Raw genomic sequence first — 10,425 nt, forward strand, 5'->3', positions numbered from 1 at the left:
AAATTTAAAACAATACATTATAAATCAGATGTTTTATTTTTTAATAAAAAATGCTAAGGAATTTGTTCCTGAATTTCTTAAAGTGCATGACTGACATCTAGTGGATAACATGGGTATTTCAAGTGCATTATAAATAATTTTCAATTACAAAGACAAAGGGACTGCTTGTGACTAACATAGTATTTTGTTATTACTCCCATTTAGCTGTTATCTAATACAAAAGTAAATTACCAGGGGAGGAGTTTGATATACATGTTCAGTTTACTTTGTCCATGCAGAAACTAAACTGCTAATTACTGGATTATCTGATAAAATTGTCACCCTCTCACTGTGAAGTGGAGGTGGAGGCTGTAACTTGACCTTGGTCCTTAATAGCTGTGTGACAGCAGTGTCCCATCCCACTGGCCTGTCTGCCCCTTTGCTGTGTCTATTTATAATGTCCAGACACAGTGCAGAGGTTATTCAGGTGCCGGTGAATACAAGGCAAGAGAAGAACAAAGGGTAAGAATGTTTACTGCTATCATTGGAGCTTCTAAGTCAAAGTTTTATAAATTTGAATATGCAACTCTAATAAGAATGTATGCATTTTAATATTTCCATATTTGTGTGCTACTAATGCATTTTTCTATCCAATCAAATAAGATATTTATGTTGCAGGATAATAAGCAAATTTAACACCTCCCTATGCAACCTTACAATATGATATATACTGAGATCCGATCAGAGTGGAGACCAACTTATTGTCATGTTCAAAAATGTACTTGCAGATGTTTGTGAATTGTAACATAAGGCATTACCCTGCTGAAGAAGAGGGCAGTGTTTAAATAATGCTCTGGTAATAGCAGAGGATGCAAAATGTACTTAGATAAATCCCTTCACATCACTCTACTGCCATAAGCCTAAACATCATAACTGAAAATAAGACTTGCTTGTGTTTAGATAAAGGAGCATTCTTTTGAGCTTGATTTTCAGTTTTTGAGAGATTGTGAAAAGTGTAACTAATCAGCATCAAGTATGTGCTTCCAGATACTTCATATCTACTGGTTGTGAGGAGTTGTTTATTTTCTCATTTTCAAAAAGATAATTGTGCATGAAAATATAAGCAGATTTTGAAAAATGACAGGGTCACACCAAAACCAATCCCATGTTTGTTCTCTTATGTCCCCTTTCTTTACTATTCTTATGCGCAGATAGAACTTCAGTAAGTCATCTCCACGTCTAGAGCTGCTGCCATGTACTTTTCAGGTTTGCTCTTTTTTCAACAAAAATCTAAACAGCTGCAAGATGTAAAATATCTATTGTGAGTATTTAACTGTGGAAAACTGTTGTTTACATTGTGTTTTGTGCTGTCCTTTTATTTTTCTCCATAGACAAAAGGAACAACATGGCGAAAGTCATTCATAAGCATTGTGAAGGGTGTTACAGTGTTCACTGTCGTGCTCCGGTAAACCTTTCAATATCATGTTTGGTCATTAAGTGTAGCAAAAACTGTGGAGCCACCTTTCATATGTGCAAGCAAGAAGAGCACCAGATCCTTTGTCCTTATGAGATTGTCCCTTGCCTAAATATGGACTTTGGCTGTCCCCTTACAATGCCACGCCAGAAATTAGCCAAACACTTGGAGGTCTGCCCAGCCAGTACTGTCTGTTGCTCTCAAGAGTGGAACCGTTGGCCTGTTCCCGAAACTGACATTACATTTTACAAAAATGTTTCTGGGAATCTAAAATTGAAAACTGATGAAAACCTTGATGTTGCTCTTGCTCTCAGGGATCAAGCCCTGCTGTTTCAGTCCATCAAAATGAAAAATATTTTCCCTGAGATGATGAAAGAAGATCCTGCCTCTGAAAATATGTCTGATGGAGTTAAAAGTCATGTTGAGGATGCTTCATGCCTCTTAGATTTTAGTGAATCTACAGAAAATGGAACAGCAGAAGTGGAGGTAAAAGAATTGGATAAAGAAAATGAAGATGACTTGGCTAACATCTCAGATGTGACAAATGCCCAAAATTACAATACATGGGAGAAAATATTTAGCAAGGAGAAGGAAGGGTGTAATCAAGCTGCAAAAAATGTAAATAAGGACAGAAAGAGAGAAGGAAAAGAAGAGCAAAAACATTTAAACTTTGATGTAGAAAATAGAAACATTAATCAGGGTGAGGTAAATGATTCCAGAAATATGAATGGTGCAACTGGCCTTGCACCTTGGCAAGATGGTGTCCTTGAAAGATTGGGCAAAGAAGTCAATATTGCAGAATATAACATGTACTTAGTGCACAATGGGGCAATGTTGATCAACTTTGGTCAACTTAGTGCATGCACTCCTAAAGAGAGGGACTTTGTTTATGGTAATCTAGAGCCAGTTGAGGTTCAGACTGTCCGGTCATTCAATGTACCTACCAGTTACAGAGCAAAGCGCAGTCAACTGAAAAACCCATCACACAAAGCCAAAACTGTACACCAGAGTGTCGACACTGCAGATTTGGGCTCGTCCATTGAAGATCTACCCAAGTCTGAAGAGGTTAGCGCAACGCTTCTGTGTTGCCTGGAAAAGGAACTGAGAGGGCATTTAATCTCAGAAAGTACTACAACTGATGGCCTTTATGTAGATATAGGAACACAAACGTACAACTTTTTCTCTGCCCCCTTCAAAGAAGATGCATCCCTAGCAGATGTAATTGCAAAAAGAACTTGTGGTCTTTATGTTGATGTCGCAACTGAGCCTGTCACAAGAAGACACAACAAAACAAGCTCAGCTTTCAACTACATGTGTGGCCACTCCTTCCGCCGTGATGAATTCCATTCTCATTTCAGGAATGCTCACTGTGATATACAGGCTTCTCTGAGTGGCTGGTTTCAACAGCGCTGTCCATTGGCATACCTTGGATGTACATTTTCCCAGATAAGGTTTCACCCTGCAGGTCAACAAGCAATGATCAAATACAGCCAAGATGTCAGCGCCTTGGTACTTCAGCCACATATCCCTTCATGCCTAAGTGACGGTGGGAAAAGCTGGAATCCTCATGGAAGTGTCACTAAAGATTACAATGACTTAAGTAGTCTGCCCCTTGAGATCCTTCAGCGTATTGCTGGTTACCTTGACAGTTTTACACTATCTCAGTTATCACAGGTTTCCCATCTGATGAGAGATGTCTGTGCAACATTGTTGCAGGACAGAGGAATGGTTTTATTGGAGTGGAAGAAAAAGACATATTCACACGGTGGGAGTTCATGGAAAAGTCGGAAAAAAGCAAGTATTTCGAGACTTCCTTGAATGGCTTTCATTCATATGTGCAGAATATTTTTGTTGGTTTATTGCTTCCCCTCTTTTTATATTTAATACATTTATTATAATTTTATCTCAAACTTTTTCAAAAGTGAAATTATGGCCATGAAATTATGTTGATATTAGGTAATAGCTGTTATCATTCCGTTCCAGTACATTTCAGTCATTGACATAGCATGACAGCTACTTATGTAAATGCAACACAAACAGTTGGACTGGATCTCAGCCTTAATGTCTACCCCCTTAAGGTGACTAGAGTCTTTTTTTACTGTCTTTAGACAAGATAACTGATATTTAGGGCCACAGAGCAAAAGGGAATGTAAGTGAAGCCTTCCATTTCTTGTCCATCAGTGGTCTATTAAACTGGTGCCACTGTGACTTGTGAAAGTATGCATTGTTCAGGAACTTTTTCTCATTTTGTCTCGTAAAAAAACCAATACATTCAAAATTATGACAGACGCAACTAGTGCATAGATAAAAAGAACCAAAGGAAAGTTACATTGTTTTTAAATGTTTAAAAATTGGACTGGGATTCCAATTTAACTAAATCCAGATAATATCCAGCGATACTTGAAAGTTCCTGTTAATACAGGGTCTTTATTTTACTTATCTGAGCTTGAGATACAGTACTCCACACAATTTGGATTATATTATTTTTCTTTTCACTCCACAACTGTATTGTATCACTCAACCATATCAAATCTATGAGGGTAAGGTTGGAAAAATGTCAAAAGGTTTATGTGGCATTTATAATATTGCAAAAAATACAGAAAACAGCTGATTGTTTCTTATGTATGCCTTTCTTTGAGAGTCGTCAATAAAAATACTGTGGCAAAATGTATGTCAGGGAGATCACATTTAACAGCTGTTATCCATCCAGGTTTGTTTGGTTTATATTTGACTCGGCAGCTAGTCCCGTGGCTTAGATCATGATGCCACAAAGATGCCTGTTGTTCCAGGAAACTACACCCACACAAGTTTTTTTCCTTGGATACAGATTTATGGCCCCTGTGTAGAGGCTATTGAATAATTTAAAAGTGCAGGACAGTAGTAATTGAAAGTCAGAATTTTGTATTAGCACCGTTTCCTTCTGAAATGCATCCAAAACTAAAAGGGCTGCTTTAGGCAAAGTAAATGAGTCCATGTTATTAATCTTGCAAAGTTTTAGTAGCAGATGTACGGTAAGTTTTTTTAAGTGATATGGTAGATTATATCATTTTTAAGCATGCATATAAAAACTTTAACCTTTTTTAAATATTCTGATGAAAAAGTTTTAAAAAACCTTTCTTACCTGATGTTTATAAAAAAAGGAATGACATAAACTAGTGCATGCATCTATTTTTACATTTGCTATATTGGTCTGGCAGGGATCACGGGACAGAGAGCATGCCAATAATACCAACGATGTTGAATAGCCTCAAGATAAACAGAGCACCACCGGTAACAAGTGGGATGTGTAATCGTTCATGGAAACACTTCAGGTTGAAATTAATGTGTGGGCAACAGCTGCGTATTTGCTCTGCAATGAATGACATAATTTGTATCAATTTCTAACAGATGGTACTGAAATAGAATTGTGCTCTGAAATGGAACCAAAGTGCTCAATGATCTAGATTCCATCTATTAAAACTACATCCATCATCATTGCGCTCTGCTTTGCTGTTAAAGTCATCATTGCTTTTTTGTTTGACAGATCTGGAGGTTCAGCTCACTGTTTTCTACAGTGGACCGCTGGAGCTTCAGTAATGTTCCTTCTATGTCGGAGCACCTGAAAAGCTGCCCCTTCTACCAGAGAGAGGAACTCAGGGAGCCAGTGGCTCTGGCCTGTCTGGAAGAGGTCAGAGAAAAACATGGGGAACTGAAGCATATAAGATGAACCTTACAACTTGGAGCACAGTGGGTGGACCACTGTGAGGTTAAAGCCACTTTTAGGAATTCTGGAGAGACTGGCCAGAGGGTTCTTTTAAACTGCAATGTGAAGCTTTACTCATTAGGCTTTTAATTATGTATCTGGAAATATTAAATTTAAAAGTAACACTTATAACTTTGGTTATAAGCCAATGTTATCCTATTGTTTGTGAAATGCATTAGAAAGTGCTGCTGTTAAAAGCCTGTTTCAGTATGCCTAGACTGACATCCAGTGGAACAAAGCTGAAGTGCCTCAGCTATGCAGATGATTGCATAACAGTACATAATAAAAAATGCATTTGGGTGTCTGATTAAAAGTTAGGTTACATATGCAATTTCTTAGATTATACATATTAAAAGTATTTATTATGCATTTATATACATGTTTTCCTAAGTGCCCCAGATGATTTATTTTTCAGACTTCAGCTGTGATTCTTCAAAAGTACAAGTATTTTACTTTTCCACTGAATTTAAAAAAGACATACAATGATTATTAAATATTCCTTCTTTGTCTCATACCTTTCAATTATATGCTGAACTAATTTTTGTTATTATTATCATTATTGTCTGTGAACAGTTGTATGCATTATGTTTGGACACATTTAGATAACTATTAACAATTAGATAACTAGAAGCTAAAAGACAACACGTTTTGTGTACTGTGTTTTATTTGTAAAGTTTGCAATCAACTACATTAGTAAACTTTGGAATAAATGAAGTTATTTTTGGTGCTTGAATCGGAGAATTGAACAAGCAGAGCATAGTGAGATAAATAACAATAAAACCATAAAAAATTCTGTTAACACATTTTTGAAAATCCTGTATTTTTTGTTTGTATTTTTGTGTTTAAACCTTTCTGCTGAAGATACAACTAATATGTCAATGAATTTACCATTGGAATTGCTGAATTAAGTAGATTAAAAAAGGTGACATTTAAACATTTTTCCTTTTCTTGAGTGAAGTGTATACCCTACATGGTATGTAACACCCTTTTAAATTCCTTTTTAAACCATAGGAGCACCATTGCTTTTGACACTTTAAAAAAATGCTTAAAGTTTTTATTTTTTGACATCTGACATAAAGAAAACAAAATATCTACGTACAAAATTATATTTTCATCTAATAACTATCCAATAACTATTGCATATCTGCCATCTCAGGGTTGCGTAGATTGTTGATAACCTCTGATAGCATTTTGTTACACAGGGCTGCATACGGATTGAGAAGCACTGCCTGCTGTCGAGCAAATTCACTTCCCAGTGCAGCCGCTTTCTCAAAATCCATTCTGGCCTCATCATTCTGGGCTGCTAATCTCCACAGGAGTCCTCGCTGTACTAGCGCCTGGCAGGCACTACGTCCATTGCCTCCACTGAGGGAGATAGCTTGGTCGAGATCCTGCAGGGCTCCTAGGATGAAAAGATGAAGCACATATAAGTCTTAAAGGAGGAATTTTATAATGTAAAATTTCCGAAAGAATCAGCCACAGGTTAGACGTCTCTTTACTGCATTAAGTAAATTTGATTCAATGACAGTATTTTCAACAATACAAAACTAGGAAGAGATTAAAGAAATAGAGTATAGCTTTAAACTGACAGGAGCTCAGCAAAAACCATAGAAATGTGCCGTATGTTATTAATAATTTGTTTGCAAAAAACACTTGCACCAAGTAAAAATTTACAACCTCTATAAAAAAAAAGAAAAAAGCACCAGAAAAAGATTCTAACTTAAAACTTGATCTTTTTCTTTGGGTGACCTGTTTTGGTTGGACTATTGTGCCATTGCCTGTTCAAAACTTTGTCATGTTAGATTTTTTAATGTTGTGATATTGTTTTCTTTTCTAGCCTTCCTTATTTAGAATCACAATTACTTTATTAATCCCTTGTGGGAAATTATTTTCTTGCAGTGCACCATTTACTGTACAGAACAGAAATAAAATATAATATATTAAAACAAAATATAACTTAAGATGTCTTAACTCCTTATTCCTGACCTATCTGCTGTATTTGTTGGTCTTCATGAAACTGTTTGCTCACTTATTATCTCCTGCAAACCTCTAAAGCCCAAACAGCAATGCTGTATTGCAGTGTTTCCCAACCAGTGGTACGCGTACCCCTAGTGGTCCATAAGTGCATTGCAAGGGGTACATGAAAATATTTAATTTCTTAGGCAGTAAAATAAAACAGGGCTGGGATTTGTTCTGCTTTGTGAGGAGCCAATTGAAAAATTAAACAAGCTTTTATCAACTAAAAAGTAAGTTTTTCTTATATGTTTGAGTTCATCTTGAGCTGTAATACGCATCAAAACCAAGCAGAGAAACAGACTGGATGTAGAGAACAGCCTGGGATCAGCTGAATTTCACACTGAGCTATTGGGTCTCATCAAAGCAGCTCAGGTGTCTTGATGAAAACAGAGGAAAACTTATTAAGTTAGTCGAATTTTTGTTCTATATTTTGGTCCCAATTCATCAAATCTAAATATGACTATAAGGGAGTTACTCAGAGGAGCCCCAGTTTTATAAATAAAGGTTTAGAATATTATTTTTTTTATTTAATTTTGATTCCTTACTAACTTCCAGGCAATATATTTATTTATTTTTTATTAGACATAAAAAGAATTAAATAATAAGAATTACATCTTCAAATTAAAAGAGCAAGTAAAGTAGTCTTTATTTTATAATCAGTTATTGTACGTTCCATTTTTGAGCAGTTGTCAATACTTTTCACTGAGAGGGGTTCTTATGGTAAGCCATAATGCCCAAAGGGGTAAACAAGTCAAAAAAGGTTGGGAAACAGTGCTGTATCGGATTTGTACAGACTTTGACTCATACTGTATAAGAATATGGACTCTAGCAACAACTTTTTAGAAGCAAGTAGTGGCATTGCATTGCAAGTATCACTATTGTATAAAGGGTCATATGGCTGCAGGTTTTTTTGTCTAAGGTCTACAAATATTTCAGCAAGGCATGGTAACTAGACTTAGAGCTCAAACTGACTACTGTGTGTCTTTACAGTTTGTCAAAAGTATTTACATTTTAAACAAACATCCTTAAAACTATTTTGCACAGTGTAAACTGTTGCAAAACACGAGTATTAGCTTCTTTTGTTTGCAAAGGTAACACCCATTGTCCATAATCTTTTTTTAGAAGCACAAACAAGTAGTTTAAGTGTGCATAATCTTAAAAATGATTCTGATATGAACTGTAAAATCCATGCATTTCGCTTCTTGCAACCTTGTAATCTCTTTATCTTGACCGTATGAAACAATAACAACAAAATAATATGAGGCCAAGACACGCGTTAAAAAGAATCAATGCAGATAACATGCAGAAGACAGGCAGGCAGAGGTCCTGCATTGTATAATGCTGGCCTCAGACTCAACACTCTGACATACAGGCACAATGCAGTGCCTAAGGGAAGGTTTATTACTGAATTTGTTGAATTTACCCGCTGTGTCCCCCAGCAGTCGCAGGGCCTGGGCCCTGTTGTTATAGGCAGAAGCTCGCTGAGGCAGGATGTGGACTGCCTGGCTGAACAGCTGAAGAGCGGCTTGTAACTCCCCAGCCTCTGCGGCAGAGACACCTCGCATCTCCAGCTCTTTCACTTGCTTCAGCAACTCTGTGTCAAACCCACTGTCTGGCAGGAGGAGATAAACAGGTTGGAAAAAGCATTCACACTCAGCTGACAGGTACCGTGGCAAAGAAAAACACAGAAATGTCACCCAGAACTAAGTTTTGATTACAGCGTCATGGGTTTTTTCACTCTGGAAATGGAAAGTGTTCAAATAAATTCAATATGCTGTGACATGATATGTAGAGACACATCAGCTCAGGCTCACCATCATCAATTAATTCCTCTTCTTGGTTCAAGCCAGGAACATCTCCAAAGGGGGTGGTAGGGTTGAATATAGCCTGGAGAACAGCTCTGTCATGTGCTGAAGCCATCTTCTTGCTGTCTGTGGAGTAGGCAGAGAATTATGGAAAAAAAAGAGGAGAGTAATGACACCTAAATCACTCCAGAACTGGGAATTATTCCTCTCTTAAAGGGTGCTATCACTGCCAACCAATCAGAGAAGGGGGCGGAAGCAGAGGTTGGACTTTGAGATATTCCAGCACATCTGCATTTGGTTAACTCTGTAAAAATGCAGGCTAGAAAGCATGTGGGTCTAATGTGAGCGGAGAATACAGCAGATTGTTCATTATGTTTAGGGCTGTTTTCTCCCCGATTTTGTCATCTTCCATTTCTTAACAACAAAAACAGTTTGTTGGTAAATGCAATTAAAAATTATGTGGAAAATAAATAAGACATAAACTCCTTAGTTTGATTTTACATGAGTGCCAAGAGCTGATCTACAACTTATGGGCAGTTAAAGAGAGGGGAAGAATAAATATGCTGCAAAAAAATATGCTTTGAAAGATTTAAGTTTTGATGATTTTCTTACCACTCTAATTTCTCTAACAAATAAGAATGGGGAGAGCAGATAGGTTTCCAAACAGGCCAAATGCATAGAAATGTTTATTATTTGGATAATAAATAATAAAGAGGACAGAGGAGAAACTCAATTGGTAAGAAGCATACAACTATGTGTTTCTTTTCCAAGTGAAAAAAAATTCAAATGATAGAAGCAACTAAACTTTTGAACTACCATACACTTTTACTACCAATATATCTCGTACAATGGTAACAACAAAGGCCATTTGAACCATGAGCTAATAAAATATATAATAAGCCTCTGCTCCTGTTCCCCGCTATACCACAAAAACTAAACAAAAGGGAAAAAAAACAATGAGCAATGTTAGAAATAAAATAGTTTAACTTTGAATATGGATCTTTATGAGTGCATGACTTTAGGTGATTCTCTTAATATTTGCCAATTATAAAAACAAAACTATCTCTTTAAAAGGAAGGAAGGAAGGAAGCTCTTCAGAGAAATGCTGTGTGTTATTTAAAGTTAAGTAAGGAAAGAAATACACAAAAGTGGATCTATTCACCAGTTGCAGTAGATCACTGCGGCTGTCCTGCAGGTTTTCAATGTTTCTCGGCGTTAGCACAGCTATTTCTGCTGTTAATCAGCAACGGAAATCAGCTGTGCTGAAGCAGGGAAATTTAGCCCTTTTCTCAATATGCACACTTGTGCATCCTCATGAGCTCATGTGCTTGTGAAACATCATCAGCCTCAGCCCTAGTACTATTCCAATTCACAAGAACACAAGATATCGTTGCCCTTAACCCTCCCTC

General features: G+C 36.8%; 2 protein-coding genes across 5 annotated transcripts; one reads left to right on the forward strand and one right to left on the reverse strand.

The window, feature by feature from the left end:
- The first annotated feature begins 456 nt into the window (after positions 1-456).
- On the forward strand, positions 457-5,735 carry fbxo40 (F-box protein 40). 3 transcript variants are annotated; one of them, XM_015400221.1, is made up of 5 exons: positions 457-501; positions 1,191-1,245; positions 1,371-1,939; positions 3,170-3,247; positions 4,977-5,735. In XM_015400221.1, exons 2-5 carry the CDS (start codon positions 1,233-1,235, stop codon positions 5,157-5,159), a joined length of 843 nt encoding a protein of 280 aa, XP_015255707.1. In that variant the 5' UTR covers positions 457-501; positions 1,191-1,232; the 3' UTR covers positions 5,160-5,735. The 3 variants fall into 3 exon arrangements, with proteins under 3 accessions (XP_015255707.1, XP_015255709.1, XP_015255706.1); XM_015400223.1 differs by having other exon boundaries at positions 1,371-1,444; XM_015400220.1 differs by having other exon boundaries at positions 1,371-3,247.
- A 405-nt stretch (positions 5,736-6,140) lies between these two features.
- LOC107101344 (tetratricopeptide repeat protein 36-like) lies at positions 6,141-10,197 on the reverse strand. 2 transcript variants are annotated; one of them, XM_015400225.1, is made up of 4 exons: positions 10,179-10,197; positions 9,026-9,142; positions 8,635-8,823; positions 6,141-6,597 (listed from the first exon to the last, which is right to left on the reverse strand). In XM_015400225.1, exons 2-4 carry the CDS (start codon positions 9,129-9,131, stop codon positions 6,329-6,331), a joined length of 564 nt encoding a protein of 187 aa, XP_015255711.1. In that variant the 5' UTR covers positions 9,132-9,142; positions 10,179-10,197; the 3' UTR covers positions 6,141-6,328. The 2 variants fall into 2 exon arrangements, with proteins under 2 accessions (XP_015255711.1, XP_015255710.1); XM_015400224.1 differs by lacking the exon at positions 10,179-10,197 and having other exon boundaries at positions 9,026-9,213.
- Between the last annotated feature and the right edge of the window lie 228 nt (positions 10,198-10,425).

The sequence above is a fragment of the Cyprinodon variegatus genome, unplaced genomic scaffold (assembly GCF_000732505.1).
Source record: "Cyprinodon variegatus isolate N-32 unplaced genomic scaffold, C_variegatus-1.0 Scaffold1084, whole genome shotgun sequence".
Taxonomy (NCBI): Eukaryota; Metazoa; Chordata; class Actinopteri; order Cyprinodontiformes; family Cyprinodontidae; genus Cyprinodon; species Cyprinodon variegatus.

Coding starts and splice junctions, on each gene's coding strand:
- fbxo40 (XM_015400220.1), top strand. Junction 3,248..4,976: donor CATGGAAAAGTCGGAAAAAA/GCAAGTATTTCG, acceptor TTTGTTTGACAG/ATCTGGAGGTTCAGCTCACT.
- LOC107101344 (XM_015400225.1), bottom strand. CDS start 9,131: ATGGCTTCAGCACATGACAGAGCTGTTCTCCAGGCTATATTCAACCCT. Junction 8,824..9,025: donor AGAGGAATTAATTGATGATG/GTGAGCCTGAGC, acceptor TCCTCCTGCCAG/ACAGTGGGTTTGACACAGAG. Junction 6,598..8,634: donor ACTGCTGGGGGACACAGCGG/GTAAATTCAACA, acceptor TTTTCATCCTAG/GAGCCCTGCAGGATCTCGAC.